Here is a 17,983-nt window from a genome sequence, read left to right as displayed (position 1 = left end):
AAATCAAACTTTGGACTTTCTTTTTTTTCGTGGACTTTGTGTGGTTGCATACCATAGGAGCTATGTAATACCAACTGTCATCATCCTTTCTCAGTAGAATAATAAAATAAATAAGCAAATCCCTTCTGAGGAGCATACCACAAGCTAACACAGCTTTAGGCACATTTTTTTGCAGACTGCTTTTTAAATAATATTTCTCATTTTTTAGTGTGCAATTTAAAAAAATAGGGATTGCAAGTTAGAACAAGGTAAGATTCCTCTTCACTGTTTAAGGCAACTTTCAAATTTCAGTATGTATGCAAGAGGAAGGCATCAACGTGTAAACATTAGGTTACCCACGAACAGGGAAATTATAAGTTTGCTAAGCATGCAGCTTTTCTTCAGGTTTAAAAGGTTTTTTAAATGCCCCATAAAAGGATAAAAAGGGTTAGAATTGTCTAGTTGAGAAGCTATGAAAGAGATAATTTATATTGTAATATTTTATTCTAAAGAGAACAAAGATTAGTGATAAAGTAAACACGGGACAATAGTGGACATGTATTTCTGTGGTTAATGCGGTTGCTTATATGACTAGAGTTTTATTTTCATGAGTATAAAAAGCAATTTCAAAAAGAATTGAAAAGCCTTATGACTTACAAGAAACAAGCTAAACACTAATTTATTTTAAAAATTCAACTAAACTTTGATGTCTGAAATTTTAATTTTTACACTCTATATACATGTAAGAAATGCAAAAATATAGCATGTGGAGAATTTTTGATACAACCAAATCTAAAAAGCTAGGAAAATTGTAAAGTCCTAAAGGGGAAGAAGGGAGTAGTGGAGGAAGGCCAGGTGAGGACAAAGGCATTGCGTGATTCCTTGCTTTTAGCTTCTATTTAGTTAAGCCCTGTTTTCAGATATTTAAAAGTCTGTCTAAAAACTCTTCACCTTGCAGCACACACTAGCACTCTGACTTCTTTCCCCCTCACTTTAACCTTTGTACTGTTAAGTATTCTCCAGTCCTCTGCAGCAGAGATAAAGAAGAAAAATCCAGTTCTTCCGTCAGCATAGGGGGATGCTGGAGCGGTGGGGCAAGGAGAGGGTGGACGGGTGGGGGAGCACCCTCATAGAGGCAAAGGGGAGGAGGGAGAGGGCAAATGTGACATGGAGTTTTATGGAGGGGTAACCAGAAAGTGGGATATCATTTGAAATGTAAATGAATGGAATAATTAATAAAAAAAAGGAAGAAAAACCCAGAAAAGAGATGATGAGCATAAAGGACAAAGGGAGTCACCTACACCACCACGCCAGTGTTTAAGCAAAGAAGATGCCAAAGCCAGAGAACATATGACAAAATACTTTCCTTAGGCTCACACATATGACAAGATACTCCAGTGAGTCAAAGAAAATACTTCAAGGGAGTCTCTGGCAACCATCCCTCCCCTTGGCTTCATCATGCTGTCCAAATGTTAAAACCGTGCCTTGAAGTGCAACTTTCATGGTACACTGAATGCTGTTCTTTCATAGCCATATCTCAAAATGTTTACTCTAGTTTTTCATGAAATTAAAATAAAAACAGTCTTAAAAAATAAAAACAATATTCTGGTATATCTGAAGACAGTAAAAGTTTATTCATATACATAAAATAAATAAATATAAAAAGAAAAAAATCAAAGAAAAATAAAAATTTAAACTTCAACCACGGAAGTGCAATGATTCGGCCAACCATCCTAAAGGCACAGGTGGGACTGTTTCCCTGAACATGACTTAGGTTGAGTAGGGCAAACAACAGTCAACAATAATTGATTTATTTCTCCAGTTTATAAAATGTGTTCATGAACATTTTCTCCTCCTGACATTATTAACAAATAAGAATTGAAAATCTTGGCAGGTTAAAAGAATAGAGCACCATGATATTAGTTATAACGGATTCACCGTTTAATCAATTTATGGCTACATACCTATTAGAAGAGAGGCAGTCAGTAGTTTGGGATCATAAGGGCTCTTCCCACGACCGTTTTCAAAATGTGAGTCCTGCAGCTTAAAAATGTTGTCCTGAAGAGTAAAACAAGAGAAATATTTGATTTATTTATAAAAGAAGCATTTGTTCAACATGTCAATAAATCAAAGAGAAGTTGATTATTCACATCCAGTATGGAGTACGTTAATTTGTGAAAACTTGAGTGATGACAAAATAAACTAAATGGATTGAAAGAGCTCATACTAGCATACTAGCCAAATAGCTACTTATTTTTTTTTTTGATGATTTTTTTTAAATCTGTGAGCATGCTACAACTAAAAAGATACAAATGAAGGCCAAAGAGCAGGATATGTTATTGTAGGATTAGGTTGCTCTTTTAATGTTTCATGTGTGCCAAGTATATATATGTTATATACAAAGAGCTAAGCACATCTATGCCATATACAAAGGGCTCTTGGGGAAATAAAGTTTAGGTGTTATGCAGCAACTCATTTTCTTTATTATGTAGAAGAAAATAACAGATTACACTTCTAAACAATTTCTATCTGATTTTCAGTATACACAATCCAGAGCAGTCAATTTCCTTCCTCTGTTCTCTGTAACTTGTATGCTTCTCCTGGAATTTCGTGACATTAACAACCAAGGGACATGAAACTATCCTTGTCTCTTTCAAGGAAGCCACTGTACTTTTGGCAGAGTTTGCCTCTGGGGTGGCATCAAGAAAACACTGAACACATTTAACAGGTAGGTCAACTCTTTTGGAGGGTGCAGTACCAAGATGCAGGAATAAACTTATAACTGCATACAGAAGTATGCTCATGGCACAGGGTAACATATGTATAACAGGCAGGCATGACAACAAAAGCTGAATAAGTAGACCTTGGACTCATGGCTAAGAGCCCTCTGTCTGAATGTATATTGCTAGGTATAAGTGACAAGGAAGTAAACTCAGGAGCACTTCTGGCATACACAGGTGACCTGGGTATGAATTAGGTCAGAATATGTATGTTTTTTCCAGTAGTGCATTATCATGTCCATAGACTAAAATAAAATAGTGGTCTTGGCAGTTTTTCTACTAATCACATAAAAGTATTTTCTAACTTACAATGGCAAACGATTCATTTTATGGTCAGTAAGGACCACTTTAACACTTACTATTTCTGATGGAACTAATGGCACAGTTTCAAGTTAGAACTCTTAGAAACCATTTTGAATTGCAGAGAAAAGTGCAAAAGGAAGGAAACTGAGCCACTCTACAGCTCTGTTACAGTGACCGTGAATTACCTGTCTTCATCTTTATTTTCATTAATTCAGTATTTTGAATCTGCTGTCTGCTAGCAATGATGGTGCTTTAGCTTTGTTCTGAAATTCATACTGTGTAATAATTTATGGGGTTTCTAAGAATCTTGCAGTTAAAGCGGGAATGTTAGTGATATAGGCACCAAGCCCAGCTTGGCAAAAAATCAGATTAAGATTTCATGTGGCCATAACATAACTCTGAGCTTCTTGTTTAAAAATCTCAATTTTAATGGAAATGTTTAACCTTACAGTATTATTCGGAAAGTTACTATATAATTTATATAAAGTATCTTAATGCAGAAAAATAAATAGCAGGTTATTTTGCTTTTAATGTTGTTCACATGATCATTCTAAGAGTATGCATATTTAAAATAAGCTGCTACTCATATTGTAAAATTTTTAATGTAATGAAATAATATATTAGTACTTAATTATGATTGACTAATCACCAGAGATCTAACCTTAGTTTAGATACTTCAGTAACAGAAATATATTATGAAAATTATTAACTTACACTAATGAAGATACAGAAAAGCTTATAAGTAATAGATTGATCTCATGTATTTTATTAAAATTAGACCTACAAAAATATAAATTTGGGAGGGTATATCTATGCTTGAGACTATATTGTGCAAATTAAATAAAATGCTATTGTAATCACTAAGTATGAATATTTATTGAAAGTTGGAAGAAACACTGAAAGATGTCATGGAAAGAATGGTACAAATGCTGTTGTTTCTTTTACTCATAGACCTTTTATGATACCCTCTGACAAAAAGAAGCTATTTTTTTCAAAGTATGAAAGACATGATATCTCAGATCCTATATCCAAGTTAATTAAACAATGCCAACTTAGAGGAGCTGAACTTCCAATGTCATGTAGTATTTGATTTACATAGTAAAAGATTAGGCTTCAAGGGACCAGAGGTTCAGTCTGTCAGTTATAGTTTAAAAGAAAAAAACATGATTATTGGTCATGGTAACGGATAATATACTCAGAAATCGCTTTCTTTTTTCATTAACTTCACATATAAATATTACGTTAATCACTCCTCCTGATGATGAAATACCTTTCCTTTAACTATAACTGCTATTTAGATTTCTGAACGTCTTCTATTAAATGTTCTCTGTTCTTATAGGATTCTATAGTGCTGCAAACACATGCAGTTTTCTTTCCAGTCCAGTGAGATGTGGTCATGGAATATATATCTACATTCTGTAGACAGCGGTATATAAAGTTACTTGCATACACACACTTATAGTATAAAGCCCATACCCATTACATGTGGAAATGGGTCCAAAGATGCTGAAATTGAACAAAATGGCTGTTATTCCTGGCTCTGCCTTTTGCTACCTTTGGACCTCAGGCAAGACCCTAATCCCTTCTAAAACTAAGATTCCTCATCACAACGGAATAAGAAAAACCTCACTTTTATGTAAAAATGTGTTGTGAAACTATGTAAAATATTATAATCGTCCCTAAAATAGATGTTTTACTATAGTAAAACCATTGTGTCTCATGCTTATCAAAATTTCTCATGTCACAGGGCAAATGTCCTTATATGCCCACAAGTAAAACAGTATGGGTTTTTATGAATATTTGTTCTCTCATAGAACACTAAAATTGTTCTTCCTTCTTATTGGATAAAAGTATATTTGAAAGACTTTATTGTAAAACAAAACAAACAGTGTAACAATCTACAAACTGTAAAAATGTTGATTATTTTTTAGTATATGTGTGTTTTTCCTTTTCCTCAAATGAAGGTAGAGGGCAATTTGTTAAACATCTTACTGATAGTGATACACCCATCATCCTAAGAGTTGGAAGGTGGAGGTTGGAAGATTAGAGGTCCAAAGTTATCCCTGACTACTTGATAAGTTTGAGGCTAGCCTGAGCTACCTGAGATTGTGTTTCAAAACAACAAGGAAAGGAAAAAAGTTGATAATTTTTAGAAATCGTAATATTGTTAAATAAGATACCTACAAAAACTCATTTCTACAACATTCACAATTTCTTTACCAATTAATCTTTACAATTATACACCTGATAGAGAGTTAGCACTTATATCACACAAACAAATACACTCACCTCAACGAAAGCAAATAAGCCGATGTTAAAAATGGGGTATAAAAATAAACAAGGTTAGCCCACTTCTAATAGTGTTCCTGTCTAAAAGAACTAAAGGGACAAAACTAGAGAAAAGACTGAGGGAAAGGCAATCAAGTGATGGGGGCCCAACTAGGGACCCACCTCCTGGGCAAACACCAAGTCCTGACACTATTACTGATGCAATGAGGGACTTACAGACAGGAGCCTATCTTACAGACATGGCTGTCCTCTGAGAGACCCAACCAGCAGCTGACTGAGACAGACACAGGCAGATACCTACACCCAACCTTTAGACTGAAGTTGGGGATCCCTATGGTTGAATTAGGGGAAGAATGGAAGAAGCTGAAGAGGAGGGCGACCCCATAGGAAGACCAGCAATTTCAATTAAGATGGACCCCTGAGAGCCACCAAACAGGATGCATACCTGAGCTGTTCTGAGGCCTCTGACTCATATATAGCAGAGGACTGACTGGTCTGCTTTAGTAAGAAAAAATGCTCCTAATCCTCCAGAGATTTGAGGCCCCAGAGAGGGGTGGCTTAGTGGTGGGGGAGCATCCTCTTGGATACAGATCGGAGCAAGAATGGGATGAGGAACCCTGGGAAGGGAAAGTGGGAGGAGGGGCGACAGCTGGATTGTAAATCAATAAAGTAAGTTGAAATATAAATGAATGAGAAGTAATATTTAATCTTTTGCTTTCTGGTAAATGCAAATTAAAACCACTTTGAGATTTTATCTTCCCCCAGTAATAAATGCCAAGATTAATAAAACAAATGATCGCAGATGCTAGAGATTATGTGGGGAAAGGAGACATTCATGTAATGCTGGTGGAAGTGCAAACTCCTAAAGCCACTATAGAAATCATGTGGGGGTTCCTCAAAAAAGCTATTATACAAGGTTCTGGGAATATCCCCAAGGACACTAGACCTTACTGTAGACCATATTCATTGCTGTTCTATAATAGAAAGAAATTGAAAACATCTTAGGTGCCCATCAATTGATGGACAGATAATGAAAGTGTGGCACACTTATATAATGGAATATTATTCAGCTGTTAAGAGAAAGGAAATTATGAAATTTTAATGAAACTTGATGGAGCTAGAAACAACAATCATGAATAAACAGAATAATGCAGAAACAGAATGCAAAACTGCCATACCCACAGGGTTTAGGTAGCCAAAGGGGATTCTTCTAAGGAACAGAATGCAGTATTATGACAGGATAAAGGGGGGGATTCGAATAGGAGGATTACATGGGAATGGAAGGTGGAAGGTCAGGACAAAAGAGAGAATACAGGAAGGGATAGCTAATAACAAAGGCATTTTGTGAAGCAATAGGGAAATCTACTGCTATCGAAGCATCTAAAATATGCACACATACTCACAGAGAAAGAGAGAGAGGGAGGGGAGGGAGAGGGAGGGGGAGGGAGGGAGAGAGAGAGAGAGAGAGAGAGAGAGAGAGAGAGAGAGAGAGAGAGAGAGAGAGAATTTAGTGTAAATAGTTACTCTATAATGGGGGAGACAATGCCCCAACTAGTCATCATATGCTATCAAATAGAATTCCCCAGTGTTACTAGTGAGTTATAACTTAAGTCATTGGATAAAGAGCTCTCTTAGACATTCTTCCAAATCTCAAAGATTACTGCCAGTGCTATCAGTTCCCTCTGCAACCTGACAGTATGACCCTATTGCTAAAGAAACCACTTACTTAGGACATCAAACTTGAAGAGATCTAGCCAGTGCTCAAAGAGAAGCTTTGATCCTTTTGAATATATTCATTGTGCTATAAGGCACTATGAATATTACCAGATGGGGAAAAATCATTAATCTCACTCAGTTAGGAGCTCTGCAAGCTATAATAATGAGCATTTACAAGGCAAGCCTTCTGTTACCATGATAGCACAAGTGTTATGTAATGCACAAGCTACTTTTCTATTGGATTTAAGGCCTGTTTCATGATATGGAATCCACACTAATACTCCTAATGAGACTATGAACTTGAGACTAGATATGTCGTGGATCCCAGGGCAAATCTGCTAATATTATTCTGTTAACCAACCATAGTAATGACTCCTAATGACATATCACCATACCTTAGATAAGTACATAGGCAAACCTTCATCAGAGAAGCTTCATTTGCAATAGATTGTACCTAATAAAAAGCCTCATAACTGGAAAATTCAAAGTCAGCGAGGACCTTTGTAACCTTCTGCACCTAAATGAGTTGTGTTTACCGTCTTTTCCTCAAGGTTCAGAGATCTATGCTGAAGAAAAGGCAGAGATTGCATGAGCCAAAGGTGGTAGATGATGTTGGAAAGACTTTTCCAGATACAACAGGGCAGTTACATTTAAGAACTCAAAGAGACTGTGACAGCATGCTCAAGACCTGCACATTTTCAAGCCATACAAAATTAAAGCACAGAGAAGCAGAAGGGGACACAAAATTCATCCCTATCCAAGAAACTATTTGCAAGTGATAGCTTCTGGGAGAGGGAGAATCAGTTTTCTTCAGCTGAGCAACATTGGATGTATCAAAGATACTCAGGGCATTGTTCATGTATAAGAGTAGATGGCAGCACAAATAGATTCTATGTTGGGTTTTAATGTGTATGTGTATTTGTGTGTATGTGTGTGTGTGTGTGTGTGTGTGTGCACATGTGCGCGTGTGCACACATACTCTTTCTGTTTTGTTTTTTAAAGGAAGAACAAAACATAAAGTTTAGTGGGTTGGGAGTAGTGGAAGGATTTCAAAAGAGTTGGAAGAGTGAAAGATTATATTCAAAATATCAATGTATTTTAATTTAAAAAAATGCTCATTAAAATTCATTCTTCTTGAGCTGCAGAGATAGCTGAATGGTTAGGAATACATATTGCTCTCGCAAGAACACAACTTTAGTTTGCAGTACCCATATCAAGTAGCCCATTTACACCTCCAGGTCCAGATGATCTGTTTCTCTGGGCATCAACACACACTTACATTTATGCACTTTTTCACAAGCTGACACGTACACACAATTAATTTAAAAATAAAGTGATTCTTCAAATATGTAAGTATCCCATCTATCATGTGGGGTATCTTTAATATTGTTTCCATTTTCTGATGAGAAAGGCCTATAAAACATATGATATTTGATCACTGTTTCAAATTCTGTCACAATATAATTGTTATAATTGTGTGCTAATTTCCTATGTGAATGTAATATGTTACATAGTTAATGGTTGGGCTTAATTCAAAAGTCCTTTAGAAATCTGATTGATATTCATTGACTTTCTCCTTTATAAGATATTAAATATATCACATATGCAAATATTGACCAAAGATCCCAAAGCCTATGAGCATAATTAAAGTACATAGCTTCTTCAGTTTACTTACGCTGAAACAGTTATTCATTTTTAGCAACACGTGAACCCACTGCATAGACTCTAATGGCTTTAGCAGGCACTATACAGACATCTTGTAAGTTATTGTGCCATATTTTATTACACAATTGCATCAGTTTTCAACGACTATTTTTAGCTTTCAAGACTACTCTTTCCCCTTTGTCTTTTGGATTTCCTGAATGTTACTGGACTGGTGAGGTAAGGCATTAGAGGAAATAATAACCATGCTAATGTCTGCTCCAAAGTCTTATAAATTAGAAACCATTGGTGACATCATGGCAATAAATTTCTTAAATCTCAATCTTGTCCAAGTAATAAATGTTGGCAATAATGTTGCAATTTAAGTTATTTTATTTAATGAGTAAAACATGAATGATGTGTAAAAAATGCAAAGCAAATAAAAACCTGCTTATATGTGGAAGAATACACACTGTTTTGGGAAATTATAAAATATTTTGTGAAAAAATAGTACTTCATAAAATTTTTAAAGAATGTATTTTTTGAACTTTTGAGTTTCCTTTTCTCCTCTTCCAACCTCTCAAAGAATATACCATATTTCAAAGATAATTTGAGTTCATAGTCTTCCTTTACTCTGCCATGATTCTGTGCTCTCTGAAAACCTCTCCTTCCTCTCTTACAACTGTTTCCAACCCCATCATGACCTTTCCTTAAAGATTAATTTTAGAAGTCACTTCCCAAGAGAATTCTTTATTGGTTTTTGCAAACATGTTTTATTAGTTTTCTTTGTGCATTCCTTAATTAACAAGTGCAAACAGGCAATGATTAGACGGGGAAAAATCTGTGGACTTCAGTTCATTAAGAATGCAATAAGATATCACAGGAAATATTGTGGTATACTGTGCTTCGACAAAGAAGTTCCTTTTGGGATCAGATTCATCCGGAACTTACTTTCCCTAACAGGGTGACTCCAGACTAACACTGTGCAACCATGTACAGCCCTGACTCATGTCTCCTACTTTAATTTCTATTAATTTAAAACAGGAAAACTTCCATTGCTCGCTGGCATTAGTCGCAATTCAAATGGGCCACAGTCACACATGGCTTATGGCTAGAGCACTGCAAAAGCTCTCTGGAACAGCATCCGTTTATTGCCTGAATGAATCCTTCCTCCGAGTAGCAGAGTAGAGAGTTGGCCATTCATAGGTTTTTCATGAACAGAAAAGTTGACATCAGCCCCAAATCACAACATGTGCAAGGAAAGATCCTACTGAAAAAATTAGTGAAGTAAGTTTTATTTTGTTACAGGAAAGCATTATAATACATAGCCCTGAAGTCAGTCCTAACAGATAAAATTATATCCGTTATAATACATAACCCTGAAGTCAGTGCTAACAGATAACCATATCCGTTGCTTTCAGACTTGTTTGTCTACTTAGATTCTCAATCTTGTAACTTCAACATAGTTAGAAACAACTTCAGAACCTAAAACTAGTTGAAAATTGATGCAACCATGTAATAAAATATGGCACAATAACTTTCATGATTGTGTGTATGTGTGTGTGTGTGTGTGTGCTGTGCTGTCTGCTAAAACAACTAGAGTCCATGCAGTGAGATTTGCATTCATGTATTGCTAAAAGTTAAGCAATGAACTTATAATTTAATGTTCAGGTAATGATACATAGTTCATGATACATTTCACTGATCTTTGCAGAGTGGGAAACAGATTCTCTCTGGAAGTTACCTAACAATCTATTCATAACTTCCTTTGTCTCAATGATAACTCATTATTTTTTCATATTAAATTCTTTTAGATGAAATACATATCTTGTTATATTACTTTTGCATTAAGACAGTGAACACTGCATTGTATTGAAGGCTTGTGAATGAATGAATGAAAGAATGAATGACAACAGCTATTAAGTAGTAGTGACTATAGAAAAATAAAAATTCTATAATTCTATCTTAATACATATTTAAGAAAATGACATGGTGAGAACATAGTTGTATAAAAGATACTAGCTACAACTCAAATAACAACCAGACAATAATGTTAATTTGGGAAATGTGTATAATTTCTAAAGGTGCCATCCACTAATGTAAGTATATTATTGGTATTTATATAGTTCAAATATTACCACATTCTTGTTCTAAAAGATAAAACGTAAGAGCTATGAGCTAACCCCTAAGCACTGCCATGTTGGTATCTTTGTTTTTTATTTGGGGCTGGAGGTTCATCACTTCTTTACATTATGTTTGCCAGTAAATACAATGCCTCTCATGAAAGTAGCCCCCTTCAGGAAAGGTTCAACTCATTAGATGGTAGAATTATGTCTTCCTATTTCATGCCACGTTTCTCATGTATGTCCTACCATCTTAGTAAAGCTTTTCTACATAATTTACTCGTTTGGATTTATTAAAGGAGTGCCTGGGGTGTAAACATGTGCTACAAGAAACTGAAGAAACTGTTTGGATTTTATATACATGATTTTTTTAATAGCAGTACATAATATTTTTCCTTTTCTACTTTTTGAGATAAGCTCTCACTATGTTGACCTGTCAAATCCAATTCTTTCTATGTAGAACAGACTGACTTTGAACCCATAGCAAGCTGCTTGCCTCTGGTACTGAGATTAAAGGCATATGCCACCATGCTCAGCCAAGGCATGCTTTCTTATAGGTAGTTTCACATTGTGTTTATTTTAAAGAATTTGCTAATCTACATGTTCTTAAAGTAGTAGTGTAAGCATTTGTTTATAAAATAAATACACATTGAATTTTTATTATGTAAGATATCTGAAATAAGAAAATGAGAGGTCTAATAGACAGAATTTGAAATTACTTCAGTAATATACAACAGCAATGCATTAAAGTCATTATTATAAAATTTAAAAGTGTCAGGAAGCCATTTAGCAAAATTGACTATAAACTGAGGGCTCACTATGTGGTCAGCACTTACATATAACATTTCATATGTATTCATAAGAGAATTACTGCTATTAAAGCTACTTAGATAGGAACACTGGGTGTGACAAGAATTCAAGCAATGTTTCTGTTGTAGAAACTCCATGCTGAAGTATGGCTTCGTTTGACTCAATTCTTGAAAGATGTTTCAGGGCATGTGATAAATGAGTGGGCATGTATGTGTTTTTATACACTGGTGATGGCTAGAATCTTCTGGGGAGTCCACAGAAAGTGCTGAAGGCAACAGGGAGTCAGATTATGCTATCTAAAGGAAACAGAATGGGGGAAATCCCTAAAGTAAATAAATGTGATCCACATTTGAGTAATAAAATGAAGTTGGGTTTGCACAAGGAAGCATATATACATATATTGAGATAAAAGAGAACAATAAATTTGGGTCCCAACTGGAAAGTTTTCTGTGCCAACAAAAGCTGTTTATTCTGGCTTTCGAAGGTGTGAGTGATAGTTGCAGTTGGATAACAATGGCATCAAAGTGGCTAGATCTTATGATGAATCTGACAGTGATGTGGATGGCATAGAGAAAAAGGGGAACTTGCCTCGAGGTACAGAATAACTGTCACAGCCTGGGGAGTGAAGAGCCTGATCTCATTAAGTGTTAGCACAGCTTAAAGCAGATGTGTGTGTATGTTGTGACTTGATCAAGTCACTTAGCGTATTCTTAGTTTGTGCTTTTTAATCTTTATTGCACCAAAATTCTCTTTGGGGTTCCAGGATGTAGCTGTAAAGCATGGACATGCTTTATAATGAATAATAGGGCTCATGTACCTTGCCTAGTCATTGTGGAACATTCTAGCTATTGTCTGTGAAAAGAGACTGCTTCTTCACAAGATGTGAGTCTTGGTTGTGGCTTTCTGAGCTCTACAATTGCTTCTCTTGATGCTTTTTAATATTCCCCTGCCTGTAACTATAGATGTTCTCTGAATTCGTGTACTCTGCTGTCTGTACATCTGACAAAAATGCCTTTTCCTATTCATCCTCATTTTCTGTTACTTGATATTAATTAATTAATTTTATTTTTCTTTTTATAAATTCAGATGTTGAACTTCAGCCCCCTGAATTTCTCTCTAATCAAGTTGTTCAAACTTAGTTTCCTGCCTCTTTCAAAATCTCTTTATTGTGCACTGTTATTTTAAAATTGAGAGCTATTAAGAGTCCTTGGCTCTTCAAAGGAATATAAGAGCAATCACTATAATAAGCATCATAAAATTACTCTGTCAGAAATAGTTATTTAACAATATACATTACAGAGAGAAACAAAGGAATTGTAACTTTGGTCTCTGTCACCAGTGCTGAGAGATTTTAAAAGGTAACGCTATGTGAATACACAGGTATAATGTTCCCCCTGATTATACCATTGCCTTGCCCTTAACTGATTTACATTCATGTCACATTACAATTTTATAATCCCTACAGTAATCCAAGCAAAAGTGCCTGCAAATAAGAACTGTGAAGAGCTAAAAAGGAAAGGTGGTAAAAAATAAGTTAAGGAAAATGTGAACCTGTAAGGATTCTCAAGTGCATATATACTAATAATTTCTTCTTCCTTTTTGAGTTGTTCAGTTAAGATATATAATAACTAAAATATTTGTTATCTTAAATGAAGTTTTAGAAGCTGAAATACTTGAGTCGATTCATTCCATGGAATGATTTCCACTTAAAAAATATTTCATATCAAAATTACCACAGAAAATACCACCATAGTGTCAAATATAACATATTTTTATAAAAATTACATCTATCTACATTAACAACATACATTAATAAATTATTAAATCAATACATTAATGAAATATGGTTCCATATAATATTTATTAAAATGGTTAATCTCTAATTCTCATTATACTATAGGGTCTTCTATTTTTAATACAAAAACTGTTTCTAGATAATTATTACGTGGATCCATAATACAGGGACAAATAATTTCATAAACATTCCTAGAAAAATGATACCATTCCTAGAGAGTTCACCTACATTTTGACCCCAAGAGGGTTGCTTGCTCTATTTCCTTCACGTCTATCTCTACTGTCTGTGCAACTATTGTCATAAGGTAACAAAAATTTTACTTCTTAATTTAATCTCCAGATATAATGTGGGGTTTTTTTGTTACTTCTTGTAATTTTGAATTTTCTTATTATTTAACCCTTAGGGTAGACATAATAAGAACATCAATGTTTCTTCTTTCTGAGACCTATAGTTTTTATCTAGAATTGCATATACTATTAATTATATGTTCTAGAACAAGTTTTAAAGTTCCAATTAAAATGCCAAGATACTTATTTATGAAATGGAGAGATTTTATATTTTTTTTTGCAAATGTCAAGCGAATCATAAGGTATAATGGCATGGCTATCATATGTAAATTATTCAGAGGTTTTGATATCATAGTTTTATTTATCATAAATACATTGTTAGTTGAGCATGGTGGCTCATGTCAGTAATCTTAGAGCCCTAAAAACTTAATGACTGAGGCAGGAGCGTGCCTACCTTGTCCGCCTCAAAGTAATCAATCAATCAATCAATCAATCAATAGGCATTCTTGTTCTGATAGTGTGAGGATTTTTTTTTTTGAAAAACAATAGCCACGATCTGCTTATCAGATCTCTTAGCATTCATTTTCAAGGTGCTTATTGTATTTTTATACCATATTGAGATATATGTTGCCATTAGATCTATATGTATTTGCAAATAAATAAACAAGCAAACAGTGACTTGTCTACTTCATAGTTCTTGTTTGTAGCAAAAGCAGATAAATTGGTTGTAGACTTAATAGTAGAAAAACAAAAATCTAATGTTTTTAATAGATTTATTTGTCTTGAATATTCAAATGCATACAGTGCTCATATATGTGTTTTATATATATATATGTGTGTGTGTATATATATATATATATATATATATATATATATATATATATATATAATACATATAGTCTAGCTCTTGCAGTTCATGAAGATGGCAGGTTCCTAATTAACCTTATTTGACTAGCCTCTGACACATGGTGATGTATTCAATATTCATCCTCATATTGTCATGTGTAGACATTAAAAGGAATGAGAAGAATTAGCATCTTACTGTATTTGTTCAAAAATACATGAAGTCACTTTGTTTCAAGGTTTGTAGGAAAGTAGTATCTCTTTGTTCACCCCTCTCCTAGTACCAGCACAGCATGCCCTCTAGCTGGATTAAATAGGATTTGCCCTCTCAAACTTAAGGGATCTGAATTTATCTGGGTCCCCCACACAACCTCAGGGCCGTAATTCATCTGCTTTTTGTCATCATTAAAATTAATGATATAAACCAAAGGAAACAGAAAGCACATGTGTGCATACTTCATGCAGATTATGTTTTTAATAGGAGCTTAATTTGAGTTTATGCAGATATCACATGCCTGTCATGGTATAATTATTCAACTATGAATGTCTGCTAACTCCCAAGGTGTATAATAATGAAAGAAATTTCCTATCTTGGCTAGAATGAGAAATTCCAGAACATGACCAATTTACTCTGCATAGTTTTGCCACAATGAGACCTAGTAAAGCAAGCTCAGACAGAAAGAAAATCAAAGAGGCAGAGAGCGAAGAAGGGGTTGCCCACTTATCTTTTCATGTGGCTATTTTGTGTATGACTTTGCATGGGTGATCTTAGCACACCTTAAAGCAAAAAAGTATATTACAAATTATGTTAATAAAGTTATTAGTTTATTCTACTTCTCATAAACTTTCCTCTCACATCCATGTTAGGGTAAAACTGAGAAATGTTACCAAGTTAAATGTAAATCTGTCAATAAGAAGAGCATTTGAATTGAAAAATCTGAACTTAATCATATGTCCCCCTTCCCCCACAGAGATGCCATATTGAATGTGACAAGGCCAAACTGATGAGCATTTTATTTATACCAAACTTTGTTTTAGCTAAAACTTGCCATTCAAGTGTGTCATAATGATAAGATAAAACTTTGATATTTTAGCAAGTAAGCAAAGGCTTCAACCATGATCATTACTATTTTGGAAGAAATACTGCAAAAAACAGATCTGCTGGGTTTTGGTAGAAATGTGAACGTAGAAGATACTTTGGGGATTGAAAATATCCACCCGGCTTAACTTGATTATTTCACTTCTTGAACTATATTCTAATGAAAAGAAAAAGAACAGGCTCATCACAGTGGTATTTAGAACACTGATCACTTTAATGCCAGGAAGGAGAGTCGGAGGGGATGGAATGTCTGCACAGCTGTTTGGTAAGCAGGAGATAAAGGGAATGCTTAAGCCAAGTGTGTACAAAACTACAGCTAACACTCCTGCTCCTTATTATTGTGTAGTAATGCAAATTATGTTAAATATATGAGACAAAACCTCAAAGGCATTTTTATGAAATAGTAGTTCTGTAGTTTATGTTTTGAGTCTTGTTTTTATTTATAACTTCTCTGTTTTACAATATTTTTTAGAACTAAACAGAAAGCATATTTAAAAAAATTATAGGTTTCTATAATTTATCATTTAAGTAAATATTAAAGAGCACTTCTTGGACTTAATCTAGCCTAGAGACATACTTTATTTACTCAACATTACTTTTAAAAGTTTAGATTTAATCCCAGCACTTTGGAGGCAGAGGCAGGAGGATATCTGAATTTCAGCCTAGCCTGGTCTACAGAGTGAGTTCCAGGACAGCCTGGTCTACAGAGTGAGTTCCAGGACAGCCAAGGCTACACAGGAAAACCCTGTCTCGAAAGAAACAAAACAAAACAAAATAAAACAAAATTTAAAAAGTAAAAATAAAGCTTGATTTAAATGGTGCTTCTTGAGTCATGTAACTTTCTGCGGGGCAAACTGATACTCCCACCTGTCGCTCTCTGCAGTTCCTCAGTTAACTTTTGCTCATGTCTCCATAGCAACTTGTAGGCATTTTTTCATCTAGATACTTGTCATTCTACAGATTTCCTTCAAATTATAAAAGTTATGGGAAGAAAAAAAATGTTATAAGAAGATTGAGTCATATCCTCATATCATAGCATGAAGCTATCCTGTGATTTATTAGCTAATGGCAGTCGAACATTTAATCCAATAAAAACTTCAGTGTATCAAAGGTACAGTTACTATGACATTATAAATCATATATGTACCCACTATTTCTTCTGTAATTAAACTGATTTTTGATGACAAAGGTTTTTCATATATTTTCATTATATAAGGACATCCTAAAAAAGCAACATAGCTATAGATGATTTGACTCCTCAAATATATATGAATTTACATCTTAATTAATTATCTAGAATTTTTAAATAAGAAAAATATGTTTTACAAACATGATTAATAATGCTATAATACATGCAGGATAGTCTTTTCCTTTTTGATATGTATGAGTTGTCTTGCCTTTGTGCATGGATGCATGCCACCTGCATGCCTGGTATCTGCAGAAACTAGAGGAGTGATTCAGAGAGACTGATATTAGAGTTTCATGCAGATAGTTATAAGACTGCATGTGTGTGCTAGGAATTGAACTCCAGTCCTCTGTATGAGTAGCAAGCACTTTTAACCACTGAGCCATCGCATCAGTTCCCAGGATTGTCATTAGACAAATATTCAGATAAAATTGAGTGGTTTCCTTGTCAGCACATTAATTACCACAGAGATATTCTATGTCATCTGTTGAGCTAGCATTTGGTAATAATTTACAGTCTTTTATAGTGAACGCTTGAATTATTTATGTATCTCACTCCTAAATGTCAGTTTCTGCCTAAGGAACAAGACTTCTTTGTCCTAATTAACAAAATATAATCATACATTTGATTTTACCTTTTAACTAAAATACTTGATTCTGAGAAATAGGCCATATGCTTAAAATTACCATCCTTCTAATCTTGACATATGTATAAAGACACATATAGTCAAATTACATTTCAATTAGAGAGAGCATGATAAAGTTTAAAAAATTTATTTTTCTTATTTATAGTAGTTAATACATTAATCTGCCATAACTAAAAAGTATATACATAATGCTTTTAAAACATTATAATTTTTTAGGGAGCAAACTTTGGAGAAATGTTTATGAGAAAGGCCCAATGTAAATGGTAGATTGAATTAATAATAATAATATAAAATTTAGCAGATGGCATTTTCTAGTTGTTTAAATTCAAAGTGGTTCATGCAATCTATTCATTTGATTCCTATATACTATATTTATCCATTTGTACTACTTAACATCATATATTTCTAATCATGCTATCTACATTCATCTAAAAATATGGATGCATAAATGTTAGCAGATAATCCTACATGTTTGGAAAACAGAAA

General features: G+C 34.2%; 1 protein-coding gene across 7 annotated transcripts in view; it reads right to left on the bottom strand.

The window, feature by feature from the left end:
* Nucleotides 1–17,983, bottom strand: part of Sema3a (sema domain, immunoglobulin domain (Ig), short basic domain, secreted, (semaphorin) 3A) — a 478,664-nt gene that overhangs the window by 85,245 nt on the left and 375,436 nt on the right. For all 7 annotated transcript variants that reach the window (XM_006503557.4, XM_011240665.3, NM_001243072.1 and 4 more), the window contains 1 exon segment: nt 1,944–2,037. In XM_006503557.4, coding sequence (XP_006503620.1) covers nt 1,944–2,037 — 94 coding nt within the window.

The sequence above is a fragment of the Mus musculus genome, chromosome 5 (genome assembly GCF_000001635.26).
Source record: "Mus musculus strain C57BL/6J chromosome 5, GRCm38.p6 C57BL/6J".
Classification (NCBI taxonomy): Eukaryota; Metazoa; Chordata; class Mammalia; order Rodentia; family Muridae; genus Mus; species Mus musculus.
The sequence above is the reverse complement of the archived record's forward strand: the minus strand, read 5'-3'. Positions and strand labels throughout refer to the sequence as shown.